This window comes from Amblyomma mixtum, chromosome 5 (genome assembly GCF_055824585.1).
Source record: "Amblyomma mixtum isolate Tamu chromosome 5, ASM5582458v1, whole genome shotgun sequence".
NCBI lineage: Eukaryota > Metazoa > Arthropoda > Arachnida > Ixodida > Ixodidae > Amblyomma > Amblyomma mixtum.
In genome coordinates this window covers 49,407,993-49,429,361 of record NC_143016.1, presented here as the reverse complement: position 1 = coordinate 49,429,361, position 21,369 = coordinate 49,407,993, and the positions used below count along the sequence as shown (strand labels likewise).

General features: G+C 43.4%; 1 protein-coding gene across 1 annotated transcript; it reads right to left on the bottom strand.

Annotated features, from left to right (window-relative positions):
- Window positions 1-219: 219 nt before the first annotated feature.
- LOC149342076 (uncharacterized) lies at window positions 220-20,070 on the bottom strand. The gene is made up of 5 exons (XM_089544379.1): window positions 19,954-20,070; window positions 5,154-5,305; window positions 3,596-3,663; window positions 2,724-2,810; window positions 220-364 (listed from the first exon to the last, which is right to left on the bottom strand). The coding sequence occupies exons 1-5, from the start codon at window positions 20,068-20,070 to the stop codon at window positions 228-230; spliced, it is 561 nt and encodes a 186-aa protein (XP_089400505.1). The 3' UTR covers window positions 220-227.
- Window positions 20,071-21,369: the final 1,299 nt, after the last annotated feature.

The following is a 21,369-nucleotide window of genomic DNA, read 5'->3' as shown; positions in this document are numbered from 1 at the left end:
GATGGTTTAGAAGATCGCAGAGAGCCATGGCGTATTTACAACAACATTTACGGTTGTTCAGTGTCTGACTAGTTTTGTATGCCTCTGTTAGTACGGTTATAATTTCCTTATTTTGAAATTGCCATACGGTTTCAACGGAATGGAAGATTTATTTTTGCCTAATGCGTATACAAAGCAAAACTTCATCTTAAGTCTCTTTCAGAAAGCGTTGCTTCGATAACATTGTTTTAGGCGTCGTCTTCCAACTGACTGCAAGTCTCTTTGTCGTATGCTGTATTTCTGAAGTCGCAGTTGTCTTCAAACTGGTCAAAGCAGTGCTGCGGAACGTTGTCTTGAGCCTCCTTCGACGCCCACAGCATGCATTCTGTAATGGCACCGAGAAAAGCCCATGTGAATATCCAGTGTTGTTGTAGAGCGGCCGCAATTATATTTCATATGATTTGAAAAATGAAGGCGTTACGAGGAAACATTACAAAAAACACCCTCCTTTACTAATTCTATGTGCAAATGTCATCTATGTAAGGAGCCTGCCTGAGGCCTGCTCGTTTTGCTGAGATTCTCGTCCTCATACATACTTTTACTTTGTACCATTGGTAACAACGCCCCAGTTGCAAAAGACGCCACAGCTTATGGAAGATATTATTAGTATTTTGCTCTTTATTAAAAGCGGGTAATTATTGACCTAAATTGGTTCAGTCTCAAGAAGGATTACTTCATAGCGCAACTCAGAGCACATCGGACATAAAGGTGCAGAGTGCTATGTATTCTCAACGTGCGCATAATTGTGCTGTGTGCTGTAAGTTGCGATACGAAGTACTCAGGCCCCGCAGGGGTTTTGATCACCAGCGCCGCCGGGTACCCACTGGTGATACAGTAGATACAAGGATGAAATGCCTGGGAAGTGGGTCTGAGCCCACCTTGAGTAGACGACAACACTTTGTGCCATGGCGCTTTTTGGCCACAGATATTCTTGTACCATAAAAATACTTCATAATCCTTCAGTAATACGTCTTTAGTAATGATCCAACTACTCTTGAAACAAACGCAGCTAAAAGTGGCAGCACATAAAGTGAACACAGAAGGGGAAGGAGGTGCCTCAGGGTGCGCAGTCAACGTTTCGACACGAGCAATTGTCCTCGTATTGTCAGGTTCGTTGGGAGCAATCACAAATCTGGGCCCTGGTTTAGAAGATACGCTTTTTGTGTTCTTTTTATTCCATACGAAAGCCTCTAATCAACACTGTATCGGTCCGAAAAGAATTACGTCTTGATAACGTATCAAACTTGAAACGACAAGGTCAAAGATATAAAAAATGTTAACTTTGGCAAGACCCCTAACAAAAACTTGGGGGACACTCAAGCTTCTCTTTTAAGAGTAGAACCCATGACACAATTCATCAATTAAATCCAATCAATCAGCACAGCACACACAGAACACCAGCTAATAACTTTGCTCCCTAATTCCCACACACATTATTAAGGGATGCCCGAATGAAATTTTACCCATTGAAATATCCCTCATACACCGGGAAGTAATTTTAAATTACGTGAGCCTTCACGATACAAACGTTAAATTTCATATAATTGCGTAATTATTAATTACCATTCTCATAAATGCCTGTGTAAGCACCAGTACAGGGTCGTCCACTCTTAGAATACGCTAGTGCATTTCCGCACTCCTCAGAGGGCCACTGCATGCGACACAGTCGATCACAGCAGCAAATTGACGCAGGAGAAGGTGTACCTGGACGTGGTGCTTCGCGTCATCTGCCACTTCGTTTCGATGCGCAGCTGTTTCGGACGCAGTGACCCTCCAAAAACCATGGCCATGCGCTAGCTTATTCTAACTAAGAGTGAACGACCCTGTACATATCTAGAAAATATTGTATCAAGTTAAAAGACCACAACGCAATCACTAGGTCCCCAGTTATTCAGCTTGAATCAAACGGACCTACCTGCCCGCCTGGCAATGCGAAGGCCCTCGGTTGGAGTCCCACCCAAACCCAAATTAACCCATTTTCCATTTCCTTTGGTTAAAAAAAATCCACTGAGAATTTCTGCGGAAATCCGAGCATTCGCTGTCCTTTTCCTAAATTTTATATTTATTGGCTTCCATCGTGATCTTTGGCGCATGGCCAACAATAGCGACAACACCGGTTTTTCTGCAACACGGCACCGTCAACGATTCAAAAGGCATTAAATTCTCTTTTATCTGTGCTGACGTCAAATGTATGCCTTCTGTAATATCATGGGTAGCTCCTTTTCTCATGTTTTCATTGTGGTCATGCCAAGCTCTTATAGTGCGATTCGCTCTTATAATAAAGGCTGTTCGATTCCTGCTTTTTGATTACAAAGCTTATAACATGATCCTGCCGCTATATTTACGAAGTGACCACCTGTAACATAGATATGCGATAATTTTTATTGCACTGAAAATGGCTTCACTATTTCAAACTATTCTTTATTTATACGCGCATTATCAGAACATTGATTGCAAATCTAACACATTCTATAACTGAGAAACCCCAATAGGAACAGCAACTGCGTCTGCCACAGTTTTCAAGAGCCGGTGACATCAGCGAAAAAAATGCAAATTATGCTAAATCAATGCATTTCACACGCGTGGTAGATTCAAGTATCTCCACAGATTCACGTTTTTTTTTTCTTCAAGAGAGAGGCGATATAACTGAATTCGTGCTTCTCCTGACAAGATTTTTTTTTTACCTTCAATGCCTTCAAATGGAAGCTCAAAAACAGCGCACGTCTTGTAGTCCGAGTAGATGACGTTCCCGGTTTGCTCAGGGGCTCCACCTGCGTTATTAGAGCAAGAAGCTTGTTGAATTCCCTGTGATCTTTCATGGACCGCTGACTTCAGGATTAATGCATTAAAAACGAACTAGAACAGCGCACAAGAAAGAAATAATTTTTGATTCTAATCATCAGAAAAGAGAATGAATATGAAAGTCTGTTCGTAACAAAAGAACGGCAGCCCAGTGTGCCACACTTCACCTTCCTCGCTTTTATACAGGCTGTGTTTAAACACTTGCGCCTTTTGTTTTTCAAGCACAACAGTGTAACTTAAGATAACTTGCTATTATGTAGCCTTATAAGTTCTGGGAATGATCTTCGCTAGAGAAAAAAAAGGGGGACAAAACTTGTGGTACAAGGCACACATCATCTACCGTTGGCGCGGTCAAACGTACCCGTATATATAATATGACCAAGTTTTTGCCTTTGCTTTTATTTCAAATGTGTTAAATTGTACCTCTGATCAACGTTACAATTTTGCTCTAGTAGAACGATTACATTTAACAAGTGGTTTTATGCGAGCGCACGGTGTGCGGTTACGTGCCGTTCAGTATTTTGCATTCATTGCAAGCAATAGAGTTCATATTTTTTACGCTGAGACGAGCCTATAACCACTTCTGCTTTTCTTTCAATGAGTTCAATAGAAGCCGGGCAATAGTTGCAACCTTACGAAAGTATTTTACGCAGCGGCTGCAGAGGAGATAAGATCAAGAAGTGAAGGAAAGTAAAAATCTTTTAAACTGCGCTATTGCACTGATGCATTTTTGATGGAGGTCGCTAATATTTACCGTCGCCGACCGTGAACACAGGCTTGTTGGGCGTAGATCCGGCCCGAACATGGAAGGTTACGTTTTTTCTGAAAAAGAAGCAAGAGCGCATTAGAAGCTGACAATTTTATATATGACCATATATAAGTCGTGTCTGCACTCGTGGATTTCTGATCTGCGCGGAGGCTATGGCGCGTATTTTTATATCCGACGGTTGTAAATGTCACCCTAGTCCTTTGTTTCAAATTTCCATCCAGAATAGGCGGTCACAGAGCGCATGATGGATTAGGCGCTGCCTTTTTCACATGAATTATAGCGCTTGTTTGCAGTGAGGGTGTCGAATTCAAATATTCAAATTGCGAAGAGACTTAATGGGGTTATGTGCATCTTTATTTAAAACATTATGGGACACAATTTAAGTGAAAAAGAACATTTCGTGCCTGCTTTTCCTCACATTGTGGAGAAGATTTATTTATCCAGTTACGTCATGGGCGCATTCCGCTGTGCAGTATTGAATTTCAAGAAATGAGCTGCCGACTTGAAGGAAGTAAGGAGTTTCATCTGAATTCCCCTTCCATAAGCCTGTCAGAGTTGGCGCATAGAAAACTTCTGTTTGACGATATTGATATTCATTTTCTAGAATCGTACAAGTGCTTCGTAAAATCTGCAGCCGCGATCTCTAGAACTGGACGTAGTTCTAATCCTTCTACTGTGATTCAGGGACGGCTACAGCGATGTTTTCAGCTGAGCCTATTACTCGTTCTTGCCGTTCTAAAGACCCCGTGAGAACGACCGGTGTATCTCTCTCGGAGGTCGGCAAACACCAAAGGCGCGCAAAAGCGTGCACTTCGAAACTTCCGTAGGATAGTCGCGGCATCATTGAACTGTTTATGTTTCGGTAGGAAGTCTTAAAAAGAGTTTCAACAGTGGGGGGAACCGAATGTTTAGAACATGCCACCGAAGAGCATCTTTCTCTGCCCTATCCTCGAGCTTGTTTTAGGTGTACTGCTGTTCGAGCGCTTTTTTTTGTAAATTAGTGTAAATAAATTCAGTTCTAAAATGACAGGCAGCGATGTGCAAACGCTTCGTTTCATCGACTGTGGAAGCACAGTAATTGGAAGGCAAAGGGTCCAGCAAAAAAAAAAAGATATTTTAACGCCATCCTTTTCCACACCAACTCGACCCTTGGTGCCTTCATAGAATACCTTCTAGCTGTCTCTTTGCGAGTAGAAAATTTCTGTGGGGATTCCTGAATTAGCAGCTGCTGCGCTAGAAGCATATAAAAATCTCCGTGAGATATAAATAGCCGAGACATGCGTAGCCCACTCTCTAATATGTTATGCAGTATTTTGTCACCCTTAGAAGCGCCGGATACACTTCATCGTCTTGGTTTAATAGGAACTTCTGATGATGTGTCAAATTTTCCGATCTATCAAAGCGGAACGAGACAGAGCTACACAAATAAATACATTATGCGCAAGTAAATAAATCGGTCAAAGCACAAGCTCCTAAATTGCCTGCTATAAACGAACCAAAGCAACGCTTCCAGTCAGCGAAAACGTAGGACCTTAACGCTTACTTTTCTTTGCCGTTGATGCCTGGCAGAATCCAGACATACGTTGCGCTTGGCCCGTTTTCGTCAAATTCCGTTCGCCTGGAGGTCAGGCAGTCCAGTTTTCCGTCCTGATCAATGTCCAGAATGGCAACTCCGTAGTCGAAATCTCTAAAGATCTGCCACGAAATAGAATTTCACAGCATAGCCATTAGACGCCAGGTAAGTTTTTGTTTTCACCCGCCGCGGTGGCTCAGTGGTTACGGCGCTCGGCTGCTGGCCCGAAAGACGCTGGTTCGATCCCGGCCGCGGCGGTAGAATTTCGATGGGGGCGAAATTCTAAGGGCCCCTGTACTGTGCGATGTCAGTGCACGTTAAATAACCGCATGTGGTCGAAATTTCCGGAGCCCTTCACTGCGGCGTCCCCCTAGCCTTAGTCGCTTTTGGGCGTTAAACCCCATTAACCAAACCAAACCAGTTTTTATTGCGAAAGCAATACTACTTCATGTCTAACCATGTCTAACATGTCTAAACTCCTGAAGACCTGCGCATTCCTTAAGGCTGCGAAGCTGATATAACGTTCGTAAAAAGATTGAATAGAACGAACTGCTCGAGGTCGCCACCATTGTGTCTTATTAATAAGTGTGTTTGATGAGGGTACAAAAAGCAGAAGCATATTAAATTTCAGGTCCATTGACACTCGCGAGAACAGGTGTTGGGAGGTGGGAGGCAGTGTGCTTTATGTTATGTTTTGAGAGACTTAATGACCGATCAGCGGACGCAAGAAAAGCTTAATATGGCGGATTCATGCTAAGCTGGAATAAAGCTGCAATCCTAGCTACTTATCCGTCGTTACTAACTCGAGCGGAGTATTTTTAAGGAATACGGTGTTTGAATTCGAGACATTAGGTTAGTAAAAGACAAATTTTATTTACAAAAGAATAACTTGCATGAGCCAGGCAGAACACCATGCTGTTACTGAGTCGAGATAAAATTTAAGGGCATGGCGATAGTTATTAGAAAGAATTTGACGATAAAGTACGCTATCCAAGGCAAAACGTTTCGTTAGATGGTAGCACGAAAGCGCCTTTTGGTCGTGCTCAAATTTCTGATTAAACCGGTATATAATTATTTTTTATTCAGAATACATGCAGTACCCGAAGGTATTGTTGCGGCCGGGAGGTTACATATTGTTAGAATGAGGCGTATGGGAGGAAACAATAATAACGAAAATTTAATAACATTAGATTGAAAAAAAAATTTAAGGAACGGACAGCAAATGAATAAACAAAAAATACGCCCCGCAAGTTGTTGCACATCCTACAGAACAGCCCAAAACAGCATTTCACTTTTGCATTCAGCAATTTTATAGGGTAGTTTATTCCATTCGCTGCTGTAGTGTGGAAAAAATGAATAAGGAAAGACTCTTCTTTTGAAATGATGCACGGGGCTCTTAGATGTAAAATGAGGAGGCAAAAATTAAGCTTCCTTTTTTGGACTAACTATGCCGGGATATGTTGTGAAGAGCATTTCCAAAGGCATCTTTTTTCTGTGCCTGCTAAATACTTCCCATTCAAAAAATCCTTAAAGGGACTATTCAATGAATTAAAAGTCGCTTGTAAATGTTTTCAATATTTAGAAGTGATGCTAAGAAGCATTCACACCAAGTATGAGTCTTCGGAATTGAGCCCGCAATTTATTGTGAATTTTTAAGTACCGTGTTTTTTAAAATTCGCGGGCCGATTGGTGTCTTCGTAGTGACCAACTTCGAAACCAAAATGGAGAAAATAGACGTCACTAGCCCCGTGACGTCGGCAGGCCACCACACGTTGGCATTCGCTGGAGCCATGGCAGCCACGACGTCACGGACACGCTTCCGGTAGCCGTGAAAATCGTCTGCTGGAGCCGCCGCGCGACCCCCTCGGGCAAGCGCGAGCCATGGCATTGCCTTCAAGCATATGTTTTCAATTTACCTCTGCCGTCTCTTTCTGTCGGTAGTTCGGGAACAACTCGCAGTGCCTTTGTCGTAGTGACAAGCAAATAAATCTGACGTGCGCCGCAATCCAGGAAGGCGAAGAGAGACCTGAGAGACGCTGCCAACGCTGCTGCTGGATGAGGCTTGGTGCGACAACCGGAAGTCGCAAACCGAACGTCAGCGAATGACGTATTCATGTGCAGGGCTCAGTCCCAGAGCTGTTTTCTTTATTTTTTTCTTGGTTTCCCACGTGTACAATTTGAGGGGGGAGAGGAGGAGCGTGATTTTTAATCATCTGTAACTTCGTTGTTATTGATGCTAGCTCATAAATTCTTGCGCTGGGGTGGCGAGTGACGGAATGCCTATCCCTCGTCTGCTTTACGTAATCGCAATTAATTTAGTGCATAGTCCTTTTAAGTAATGTAACAAAAAACGTAAAGTTCTAATTATTACGAAAAAATTGAGCTGCATGACTTTGTGCCCTCTCAAGCATGTCGGAAACAATTTTAGTTTTGTAGGTCCCATGCTGCACAGGCGTACTCCAGTGTATTTATTACGTTAATAAATTTGTTCTATAATTTTAGGAGGTGCTTTTCTGAAATTCCGTTTGATGAAATTCACTGATTTACAAGCCCTTCCTCAAATACATTTAACATGCTCACTCCAGGTTAGTTTACATGAAAAATTAGCCCCAAGGATTTGTACTCACTCACGATATTCGTACAGTAAGTAAAGTGTAATGAAACAGGTATGGATGGCGCTTGCGCGTAAAGAAGACAAACTGACACTTAAAGATATCAAGAGAAGTTTTTCACTTCACGCACCAGCGCTGTATACAGTGCAGGCATTGTTGCAGATGATCATGGTCAGAAAAACACTTAATGCAGTGATAAGTGACGCAATCATTTGCATGCAGACGTATTTTGCATGAAAGATCGTGAAGAATATTATTAATATACTCAAGAAAGAATAAGGGTCCTAAACAAGACCCTTTGCGAACTCCCGAAGTAATGGCAACGTAATCAGATTGTGAGCCATTAATGACAACGCTGCGCATGCGATCCTGCACACAAAACTGAATCCAGTTATTTGCAGAATGGTAAGATAAAGGACAGATAATTTATGCAATAACATAATATGGAGAACAGAATCAAAAGGTTTTTAAAGCCTAAAAATATGCACTCAATTTGTACATGAAGGTCAAATAAAAGTAAAGAGACCTAAAAATCAGCTTCGCCTCTCCTCTACACGACAAATGCGTCCTTCGCTAGATACAGAAAAATTCGCTTGTACAGTGTTTGGTATATGGAATGTATTTGCGATTGTTCAATGCGCTTCTTAGATTTGGGTTGAAGTGATGCATTTTTCTTTGCGGATGAAGTTGAAATAACTTGGACTCTCAACCACATCTTTTTTCTGCAACTCTTCCCTGGCCGGCTCGGAATGAAGTGAACTGAGATAGCGCCATTGTTCCCTAGAAAAGTAAACTACACGCACAGTGCTGATTGTTAGTAATGGTAGCGACTATGCCGTACAGCTCAATGCGGAGAAGACAAAAAATTCCTCACGTGCCTTGAAGGCATCTACGACTCCATGCGTAAGCTGATGCTTCGCCTTACACCGACTTCCGGGCACCGCCAGCAGAATGCATACGCCTAACACCGCTATCGAAAGCAGTGGTCCCATCTTGACTTCGGAAGAAAGTTTACAGCAATGAGCCTCACACCTCGCTCTCTTTTACGCAGAACCGCACGTGTGCTTGAAGCGATCGCGTTGCGGCTGGTTGGGGGGTTATTAACTCCGGATAATTGAATACTCCCCATCCACTGTAGTGCAGGTAATCATCCTGCAATGTAAGGAATGCACTTGTTGATGAACCTCGTTTAGAAAATATAGTTTTCGCAAAATGTTCTCTTTACTGATTTTTGTTCCTTTGATAGCGCACAAATTGCTCTAGATCTGCGCCTCTATTAAAAAAAAAAGCCTACAGTCGTGCCTTGACACCTAAAAACGTTAATAACGGTTGAATAAACACTTTCGTTCCTTGGCAGAGGAACACGTAATCAGAGGTCATACACTGTGACGGCCGGTTGGCGGCTCAATTAGCGCAACATAATTGTTTCAGCGTCGTCTTATTTGGTGCTCGTTATCGTCGTGTAATATCATCAATGCTGCTTTTGTTGAGCGTCTAATGAAAAATGAGCACTTTTGTCACTGTTTCCTATGCTCTCATCCGAGGTTTCTTGCTCCAGCACCGTGTCAGAGTCTGTATGAGGTACCCTTATTCCTCTGGGGTGAAATTCTGAAATAATATCAAAAGAACATCAACACCAGCCATCCCGGCAAAAATGGCCTGGGAAAGGAGACGAACGCGGGCTCCTCCGACTTTTTACGAATAATCTTATATACCCGGCTATAATGGAACACTTGGACACTATGCTCACTGGCTGGTGCTCGCACTGTGGGGAGGTGGCTGACACCTGCCACAAGGTTTGGGCCTGCCAGCAGAACACAGCAGAACACAGGCAGCTCTTCTCAACTGCTAGGACCTCCAGGTCGCGCCTTGGCCCAAAGGGCCCGGCAGCTTCTACCAACGGGGTCTTGGACATGGCACCCTGCCTAGTATGTAGAAGGCTGCCCACTGGGGGAAGCCCCGAACTCCACTCTATCTCTCTCTATCTCTACGTGTGTGTGTGTGTGCGCGCGTGAACGTGCGTTGCTGCGCGTGCGTGTGTGTGTGTGTGTGTGTGTGTGTGTGTGTGCGCGTGTGCGTGCGCGTGCGCGTGTGCGCGCGTGAACGTGCGTTGCTGCGCGCGCGCGTGTGTGTGTGTGTGCGTGTGCGTGTGTGTGTGTGTGTGTGCGTGTGCGTGTGCGCGCGTGTGCGCGTGTGCGTGCGTGCGTGCGTGCGTGCGTGCGTGCGTGCGTGCGTGCGTGCGTGTGTGTGTGTGTGTGTGTGTGTGTGTGTGTGTGTGTGTGTGTGTGTGTGTGTGTGTGTGTGTGTGTGTGTGTGTGTGTGTGTGTGTGTGTGTGTGTGTGTGTGTGTGCTTTCCACCACCACCACCAGTACTGTACGTATATCTCTGCATTTGCAGTGCAAACAAATAGTAGCAGTAGCTTACCCCACATGTAAAACACCACCCCCATGGGGTCTTAGAGGTATTGAATATAAATTGTATAAATAATATATTTCACCTAGTATTTTGGCAGCAGTAGAATTACGCACAACGGTCGGAGGTATGAAAAACATATGGGGAAAGGACAAATGTGCGCTGCTGCGTTCGGTGTGATATTTGCTTCACCATGGCATTACTTATATGAGCCTAGTTAGCAGTTATGTATAACCTTTCCCATTTTGAGATGTTAAACATGGCTTTATGCCAAGCATCAAGGGCCAATTGGATATCCACAGCACCAAATCTGTTGCGATGCTTCTCAATGGCAGCGGTAACGGGTTGATACAGCCGAAGATCATAAAAGAGTCTGCATGCAGGCGACTCGCCCTTAGAAACCGAACGTGAAAACGTATAATTTTAGATCACTACAAGGGAGCGTTTGCGACAGCTGTGCTGATTGAAAAGTTAACGGGGATTAAATGTGTTCTAGTTTTGTGACTCGGAGACAGCAGAGAACAGCAATCAAGACTCTTATTACGCACAAAAAAAGGCGAAGCCTAAATCACTTCCCCATCACATTGAAGGTTTAGTAGTGATCGTAATGAAGTTTAACAAAAGGTATAGACTGCATGTAGCACAGCACAAGAAATTACGGGAAAGGGTGGTAGAAGGTTTCCATAAGCGCGTGCAAATGGTTTTCAGTAAAGTAATACCTTCGTTTGCTCATTTAATTGACGATTTTTGTGCTGAAGTGGAAGAAGTTGACAGGTAGTATAGAAGCTGTAATATAAAGCTCGTGCTCTGCACACGTCGAAGGAAACCATAGCAGCCATATGGCTCCAATGGAAGGCTGCACCACCTTGTATCAAATTTATGGTTGATTGATTGATGAACATTTTGTTGGCAGCATTTAAAGGAGGGAGAATAGTGAATCACACAGTCGGGAGACCTTGAGCCCTAGTAGCCTCCGTGGCCCAGGCCATAGATGAAAAGAAAAAATATTCGAGGTCGACGGCACCTGCATTGTAAATTAAGCAACGAAAAGGGGTAGAGATGGTGCTGCGGCGCTGAGTAAATCAGTGTCGGAAGTGAAAGAACTCGCAATAAAAGTGGTGCCAATTCATGGTGTTTACAGCGTCTCCACAGCAGATGATTAGAAAACAAAGTTTCATTTGGTGCCACATGGGTACTTTGGGGTGTATCAATGACAAAATGCTGTGAAGTCATTAATCCTCGAACAGTCCCTTTTTTCAACTCTACTCCGCGTTAGATGAGAATGTGGCGTTCTTTAATAGGGTTGGAGAGGTTAGCCTGTAATCTGACAAGCGTACTAATCCAAGAAAGTGCGATGATGCACCTTCGAAGCTCAATTAAACCTAGCTCACATACGTACAACAAGAGGAATATCACCTGATGTGTAAAACACCCACTGCCTTCAGAAATTTGATGTCTACGTTTGTAATACGTTTGGAGTTCCTCGAAAGGCACAAACTTTCGCTTTTTATAGGGACCTACAACTGATTAAATGGCATTCGGAGATTATGGTGGGATGGAAAGGTATTACCTATTAATGGTCAAATCAAGCGCGGTACCTAATAATACGATTATTTTGATTTAATAACGCATTCAGAATCGCATGAATAAATATTATTGGAAATTGTGCGCTGAAAGTTTGATATTGTCACTTTATCCCACCACATGACCGCATGCAATACGACCTATATGTAGGTAAAGAGACAAAGTTCCGAATTCTGTCGAGCAAATTTTCTTTGCGGCAGTGGAAAGTTACTTGCCCAAATACACGCATATTCGACTTCGCGGCTGCAAGAAATGGATGAAAAAATTCAGGGGGCGCTTTGTTGACCTAAAGCGCGGAGAGGCGAAAGCATTAAGCGCGGTGTTGCTGCTAATGTCACTGATGTGTGGTTACGATTTTAAGCTGCGCGTCCTAGTGTGGAACGCGATAGCGTCTTGCAACGCTGCCAGGAACTCCACAGAACGCCATCACCCATTGGGCTCTACATCTTGCTTGTCGGTAAATTAGTTTTTGAGGAAAGGAAATATATCTGTCTCGCATATCGCGGTGGGCACCTGAACCTCGTCTTAAGGGACGGGAGGAAGATGGGAGTGAACGAAGACACTGTATTCACTATACGCTCCTTTGTTCATTCCAAACCATCGAGCTGGCATGGCGGAGTGGTTACCGTGCTCGTCTCGCACTCCGGAGACTGGGGTTCGATTCCGCAACTTGACCAAATTCCTTCCCTGTTTTATTTATTTATCTCGTCTGACTAGAAAGCCTATTTAGGCTAATTGGTTAATTAAGCAATCAACTAACTCAGTCCCACTTAGTTGGAGCATCACTATACGATCCCTTTAATTGGTTGCATGGTTACTAGCCAAAGTACAATTGGCCCCTTTTGAAATTCGCGCACTGTGACGTCACGACCATTTCGACCAATTGAAAAGCGTGACATTTCTGTCGACAGCTCCTGCTTACAACGATGAGGCATTAAAGGCTTCCGCCTTAAAAAAATTACGAGGAACTTTAGCAGCTAATGTGGTGAAAGGCCAAAGCCTGAGTGCTGCTTTCTGCTACGCGATTGTTGTTCACTGCGCATTTTGTTGGTGCATTAATTAACTGCCAATTAATGACGCTTAAGCTTCGCCTTCAGGAGTGGAACGCGACAGCGTGTTGCAGCGCTTCCACGGAGTCTAAGAAACGCCACCACCCGTTCGGCGCGATGCGTTGCCCTTTGAACGCACCGCTTTTTGAAGATAGGAAATGGGGCTGTAATTCTATGTCATCTCGGTGGATACCTGAGCCGTACCGTACAGGAAGGGAGCAAGTGTGAGTGAAAGAAGAAAGAGGGGCCGTAATAAAGAAAATGAAAATTGTATTTGAGGACAGGTAATTACGCATTAACTGTCTCACATATTTATTTATTTATTTAAAATACCTTACAGGCCCCATAGGGGCATTGTGTAAGGGGGGTTACAGAGTAAGCAGCAAAACATGAAACAGGAACAACTGTAGTAATGAAAGGCCACAAAGGTACACTTAAGGAAATAACATGAGTAAAACTTAACGTAAGGCATTAATACTAGAAAGTAAAAAAAAGAAAAAAGAAAAACGCAAAAAACACAAAAAATGACCATATCAGGGAGTACAATTCGTGAAGTGATATTCAGGGAAAAAGACGCAAAAAAGCAATAATATATACAAGGCATACAAGTGAACACACGACGCAGCATAAAATAGCAATTCACAAGAGCGAGGTAGCAATGAAAAAAGAAAATCACAAGAAGTTCAAAGCAGATTGCCAAGTGTAAGAGACAAGATAAAGTGATTTGTAAGTGCTATTGTGAAAAATGCTCGTGTAGGAGATGACGAAATTTTTCTTGATCTGACTCGGAAGCAATGTGATCAGGCAGATTGTTCCACAAGCGAATGGCGGTAGGGAGTGCGGAAAAGTTAAAAGCATGTGTCGTACCGTACATGCGCGCAAAACTTAAGTGGTTATTTAATCGACGAGACGTGTTCGAGGCGGTCTGGGTATGAAGTGTGGATTGTGTGGCATTATAAACATATTTGTGAAACAAGGATAACAGAGCGATATAACGGCGAAGAACTAAAGGCTGTATGGAATGATCGAGTTTCATTTGCGTTACGCTGGAGTGATGGCTATAATTACGTGAAATGAAACGGGCAGCTCGGTTCTGGACTGATTCAAGCATGTCGGTTAAGTATGTAGGATGTGGGGACCAAATGGATGATGCATATTCGAGCTGTGGACGAACAAATGTCTGATAGGCCAATTTTCGGATGTTGGAAGGTGAATTACCCAGATTACGACGTAGGTAACCTAATGTCCTTGAAGCTTTTGCGCAAACGGCTGCAATATGGTCTGTCCAGGAGAGGTTTTCGGTTAGTTGAACACCCAAATATTTATACGATACTGTATGTAACAATTCTTTATTATTGACGTTGTATAAAAAATGTGAGTTATCACGCTTACGACTAAAAGAAATTACCTGACATTTTGACACATTTAAAGCCATTAACCAGGTGTTACACTAACTATGAATTAGGCTAAGGTCATTTTGAAGGGCCAGGTGGTCGTCAGTACTGTTAATTGATCTGTAAATAATGCAGTCATCAGCGAAAATACGTAAGCGAGAAGAAACATTAAGTGGCAAATCATTTATGTAAATTAGGAAGAGTAAAGGGCCCAAAACGCTGCCCTGAGGCACACCAGAAGTAACGTAAGTAGGAGACGAAGCAATATTATTAACTACTGTGAACTGTTGACGATTCGAAAGAAAATTTCGAAGCCATGTTAGGGTGAAGGAGTCAAATCGAAGTGCAGTTAATTTAGCAATAAGGCGACAATGAGCTACACGATCAAAGGCTTTGGAAAAGTCAAGGAAAATGCAATCGGTCTGCTGGTTATTATTCATGTTAAGGTGCAGGTCAGTCGTGAATTCGAGTAACTGTGTCTCACATGATAATCCTTTCCTGAAACCATGTTGATGGCGAAAAAAGAAATTATTGGACTCGAGGTGATTATAAATATGAGAAGCAATTATATGTTCCAGCGTCTTGCAGCAAATGCAGGTCAATGAAATTGGACGGTAATTTTCCGGGGAGTGTTTATTCCCAGTTTTAAATATGGGTATGATTTTTGCCATTTTCCAGTCATTAGGCAGCTGTCCCGATGACAAAGACTGCTTGAATATATGGTACAGAATGTTACTGGATATAGAAATGGTATTTTTTAATATCTTGGAACTAATATTGTCAATACCAGATGAAGTAGAAATCTTCAAATTATTAATAAGACATGCAATTCCCTCCACCGAGATTTCAATACTTTCCATGAATGGCCAGTCATAGTCAGCAACATCAGGTACATTGGTATGATCCTCGCGGCTGAAAATCGATGAAAAAAACGTATTAAACGCAGAGGGGCACTCATTGTCAGGGAGGGGAGTATTTGTATCGCTATGCAAGGCTATCTTGTTAGAGTCACGGTCAGGTGATATAATTCGCCAAAACTTTTTCGGATTCGAATTTAAGAGAGAAGGTAAATCTGTGGAGAAATATTTATTTTTGGCTGCAGCTAAGGCAAAACAGTACGTTTTTAAGCAAAGGCTGTACCTTTCCCACGAAGGAGCATTATTGACGCGTTTAGCGGTATTGTACCGACGTTTCTTTTTATTCCTGAGCTTACGTAGGGCATTAGTAAACCAAGGATTTGTTTTGTCATTTGCTATCGAGATCAACGGGATATATTTGTTAATTAGAGCAGACATTTTATTCTTGAAACATACCCAGTTATCTTCCACCGAGCGATTATAAAAAGAAGGAAGTAGCGTGCGGTTGAAAAATACTTCAAGTTCATTGTTTATTTCAGAGTAGTTTGCTTTGTTATAATCACGTATTATTTTCTTTGAGATCCCTGAAAAGGGTAGTGGAACACTAATTGTAACCTGAAGTAGATCGTGATCACTAAAGCCGTTTAGGTGAACTACGGATTCAACGGTTTCGGGGGTGTTGGTGAGTATAAGGTCTAGAATGTTAGTACCACGGGTTGGTTTGTTAACGACCTGGAACAGGTTAAGATCTAAAGTTAAGTTAAGAAAATCCACAGATGTTCGACAAGATTATGATAGATTACGCCAATTTATGAGCGGAAAGTTAAAATCACCGTAAACTGAATGCGCAGGACAGAGCTGGAGGGCCGTGGATATGCTATTGCGTAGTTCTGTAACGAAAGAAGTGCTGTAGTCAGGTGGACGGTAACAGGCACCTACCAGTAGTTTGGTCGAATTTATTATTACTTCAACCCATACAATCTCAAGAGATGAGTTCGAGTCGATAATAAGTGAAGATAATGATTTTTTAACACCAAGAAGAACGCCCCCGCCTCTCTTGCTAGTTCGATCTTTGCGGTAAATATTATAAGAATGGTTATCAGGAAGAATTTCGTCGTCTGTAATGTCAGGATTTAGCCATGTTTCGGTAAGAACAAGAATATTAGATTCGTTATCGTCAAGCAGAGAGCAAACTAATTCGCGCATGGGCATGATGCTTCGTATGTTTGCGTAAGATAGTGTCAACAAAGACCCAGTAGACACTAGTCGAAAATTGTATTTGAGGAAAGGAAGTTTCGCAGTAACTGCCTCACATATTTCGGTGGACACCCGTCAAAATGCGCGGGCGCTGACGTCACAGTTTGGACCAATCTGAAACGCGGACAAATGCGCATTGCTCGTCGGTAAATTGGTTTTTGAGGACAGGAAATGTATCTGTATCTCATATCTCGGTGGACACCTAAACCTCGCCGTAACGGGAAGGGAGGAAGATGAGAGTGAACGAAGACACCGTATTCACTAGACGCACCTGTGTTCACTCCAAACCATCGAGCTGGCATGGCGGAGTGGTAGCGTGCTCGACTCGCACTCCGGAGACCGGGGTTCGATTCCCAAGCGCGGCCAATTTCTTACTCGGTTTGAATTATTTATCTGGTCTGACTAGAAAGGGTGTTTAGACTAATTGGTTAAGTAAGCAATTAACTAAAGTCAAACTTACTTGGAGCATCACTATACGATCCCTTTAATTGGTTGCACGGTTAGTAGCCAAAGTACAATTGGCCCCGTTTGAAATTCGCGCACTGTGACGTCACGACCGTTTCGACCAATTGAAAAGCGTGACATTTCTGTCGACAGCTCCTGCTTACAAGGATGATGCATTAAAGGCTTCCGCCTTAAAATTTTAAGGCGGTAGCCTTTAATGCCTCATCGTTGTAAGCAGCAGTGCCTCAGCGTTGTAAGCAGCAATACGGTGTCTTCGTTCACTCCCTTCTTCCTCCCTTCCCGTTACGACGAGGTTCAGGTGTCCACCGAGGTATGCGAGATAGATAGATTTTCTTTCCCCAAAATCCAATTTACCGACGAGCAAGGCGTAGAAGGAAGGAAGGAAGGAAGGAAGGAAGGAAGGAAAAACTTTATTTTACTCTAGTCCTTTTTCCTGCGGTTTGGGAGCATCTTCAGAGACGTTTTCTGCTTGATTTTACCCCCAGGAGTCTTCTCTGTCAAAGTCGTCCGCCTCTAATCAGTGGTCGGTTGCCCTCAGTCCAGGGCTCCGCTGGCCACTGCCGCCCGTTGAGCTCGCTGTACCAGACCTTCTTGGTCTTCACAGCGGTCGCTGGACAGCAGAGTCTCCCACTGCTCCGCACTCGGGTTTTGTATTTTGGGGACCACGTCTATCTTTTGGCAGGCCCATGTGATGTGATAGAGAGTAGGTTTTCCGTCGCACCAGGGACATTTGTCCGCGTATATGGTAGGGTGCATTTTGTTTAGTATATGTAGGTTTGGGAAAGAGCCTGTTTGTAATTACAGAACGGGCGATGGCGTTCTATGGACTACCTGACAGAATTGCAAGACACTGTCGCGTTTCCCTCTTAGAGTGGAAGCTTAACATCTTAACAACACATTAGTGACACAAGCAGCAACACTGCGCTTGAGGCTTTCGACTCACCGCACTTTAGGTGAACAAAGTGCCCTCTGAATTTTTAAACAAGAATGTTTCGATATTGCAGTGACCTTTACCCGTGGCCGTCGGGTCGTGCATAAAACGACATTAAACACGTAGCTACCCCGTCAACCACGGAGAGGGAGGTGAGGATCCGTACAGACTTTAATGAGCTCGACAATAACTGAAGACCCTGGATTTTATTTTAAATAGAGTTTTTAATGATGAACTAGGTCATAAAAGAAAGAACAATGCAGCCGAACCGGCGATATCATCCGAGATACGGGCAATAATTTTCTGACGCACAGAACGTTCAGATATGTCTTTATCTGACTTTTACGTTCGTTTTTCGCACTGCTGAAAATGCACGTTATTCGAAAGCTTTGCCCAACATTTCAGCTGGTATAACAAATACAAACACGGCCTTTGCTTGCTACCATAAGTTGAAAGAAAACGTCTTTTAAACAAATAATATTGACTGTTGCAACACCATGTGCGCACCGTAAAATGCTTCGGTCGGTTAAACCGCTCGCTTATTCGCTCTAGCATTTCACGCAGAGATGGCATACGACAGTCTTCCTATTTCAATAGAAGCTTGAATGATGCACTTTCTTCATTTCATCAGAATTAATTATAAGTCCACGTCATCTTCAGCATTAGCGAGCGATAACAAGCAGATTTCACATAGTGAGCGTTTACCTTTGCAACAGTCTGTATATTTGCTGTTTTGATGCGCTAAAACTTACAGTGGCCATTCCCCGCTTTTAGTCGTATGTTTGCCTCTCTTCATGAAGGCTATTTCGTCGTAGGCTGCTCACCTGCCCACCACTCGGAAGGCAGGTGAGCAGTATGCCCACCGTGTGAGGCGTCAGTTCAATTGACCGCGAAAAGCTGTACGGGAAGAGCAACGTGCTGCAACTGGCTGCAACGTGGATTGCAGCCGAACCATAGAAACCGAAGTCCCGCCGATAGCAGCCCCTGCCATCGAATGTGAGTGGCGCATCGCCTGACAGCCGCGCCACTTGTAAGGACTTAAAGGAAAATTCTGAGCAATATATAAATAGATAGAATCACCGGTTCCGCATATATGAACATTATCCCGTAATCGCGATCCGAACAAATGCTATCCGTGAACCCTGGGTTACAACATGAGAACCGAAGTGGAAACCTAAGTGCTAGCGCGCGTACTTCGCGTTTGGCTGAACTACGCAAACCGACCATCATTTTTTCTTCACGCGCGATCTGTTTCCTTCGCCTTGGTTCTTTTTGGCTAATTCTATTCTTCTAACTCTGGTTCGAGGTCGCTCACTGACTGGATTGCCGTATGGCTGGTAAACGAAAGCTAGGGAGTCCAAGCCTCTCATGCTGTTGGCGCGTTTCGATTAAAGGAAGACGGTAAAGAATCCCAGATAGTTGTCTTTAATCCAGAGTTTACCCTTACGAAGGCTTCTTTCCTCTTCCTTCTCTCACTCCCTCGTTCATACCTTTGGTCACGTTAGTTTTGAGGTAGCAAAAGAGAGTGAAAAAGTTCCTACGTCTTTTACTTACAACAAAGTTACTTTATAGACCTGGAAAACTAAGCTAGAGCCGGAAGCGCTGTAAAAACTGAATACTCCTGCGAGGCAAATCTGCAACAGACGAACAAATTTCGCGGTTATTCCGCCAGCGCTGTAAAAGCTGAATACTGCTGTGAGCCAGCCCTACAGTAGGTGAACAAACTTCGCGCTCACTTCGCAAGCGCTGTAAAAGCTGAATGCTGCTCCAAGGTAGCTCTACAGTAAGGGAGCAATGTTTGTGGTCATTCGCAAGCGCTATAAAAGCTTAATGCTGCTGTGAGCCAGCTCTACAGTAGACGAACAAATTTCGCGGTAATTTCACTAGTGGTACATACATTTCACAACCATACTCATAATTATGACTCAGAATTCACGTCGACCTGAACGCCTATCATCTACCTTCCAGAACTTTTAATACGAACTCTAGCAAAGTGCAATGCAAAACTTATTGCAATCGTAGGCGCACGCACTTAGCCCTGTAGAATTTTTGACAATTGTTTTATCTGAACCACGTCTGCATTTTTTTACACACGCAGCGTTCGTTTCATAAACTCTCAAGCTGCTCCAAAACATACTCATCCCCGTGAAAGCGACCGGAAGTCCTCCGCAGTGATCTTGCCAGGGAGCACGTTTAAAGAAAACTTACCTTGAAAGCATCAGCAATGTCGTGCTTTAGCTCGTGCTTTGCTTTGCAGGAGGCCAGCGGAGAAGTTAGCAACACGATGCTGACAGTGGGTATGCAAGCTGCAAAAAACTTTGCCATCTTACCGCACAGCAACTAGGTTACGGCAAGTTCCGTGCCTTTAGTGTGTGTAATAGTATAGGCTGAGCCTCTCTGTTTTATACGCTTCCACGATAATGGAATGCTGGATGGATAATACCACTGAGTTCTTATTTGTTTTTTGGAAGTGTGTTCACAGCCATATCGTTTATTATCCTTTTTCGTGAAACTTAATTTGTGAAGCAGCGAGCGGTTATGAAGCAGACGACACGTAAATGACGGACAGATGAGGAAGCTTAAGGAAATAAAATCTTCCCGTGATCCATTTTTGTCTTCTCCATATCTGTTTTGTTCATAACAGATTTATGTGGCCCGTGTCAAGAAGCTCTGCGAACCTACCGTCATCAACCTAAGCACAAGTGCCACTCCTAGTGATGTCTAATTAACTCCGTCCGACGCCAGACGAAGCAACCTTATCTTCGCAAACTTCACTGTCTCATCCATCCACAGATCTCTCTGCTAGCCCCCGCTGCGTCAGGCTTCCCTTGTACCCATTTCCTATTAATGTCAGCTCACTCAAGTTCGTTCCCTAACTCATTCATCTCTCTTCAATTTCCTTAACGTCGTAGCTATTACCTTTTTTTCAATAGCGCGATGCACTGCCCTCAGCTTAACTACGAGGCTCTTTTGAGCCTACCAGTTTGTGCCCCATCGGTATGTGCTGAAAAAGTGCAACTATTATATATGTTCCTTTCTACGAATTCTGTTAATTTCCCGAACACGATCGGCAATTGCCTGTCAAATGAACTCCATCTCAGTGCTAATCTAACAGTTTTCCTCATCTGTGGCTTTTTTATTTCAGTCGTAAAAGCTGATTGAGGAACCCCACGGGGTCAAAATTCGCCGAGAACCTTCGAGTGGCGAATCTCAAAGGTCAGTCTTGGAAAGTTAAACCACACAAACCAATGTGGTCGTAAAACAGTGACAATATATAAGCCAGCAACAACAGTTCAAATATTTACGAGTCTAGTTTACCATTGCTTCCAAAGTGCGAGCTTTTTGCAACCTTTTCTCCGTTGGTAAATTGGTCATACAACGCGCCTGAAAACAAATACGACTATTTTTAGTTTCCTAAAAAATGCGCGCCTAATGGTCCACTTTTAAAGAGGTATTTGCATGCTGCCCTACGGACCGATTTCGCAATGTTAGTTAACAGCCAGAAATTAACATCATCAATAAAAATGTGGCCGGATTTGGTGAGAGCGTCGTCAATCACTCCCTCGCTACCCTGATAGAAAAGATGCATCATCCGTGGCACTTCTCGGAACGCCTTCAAGAACA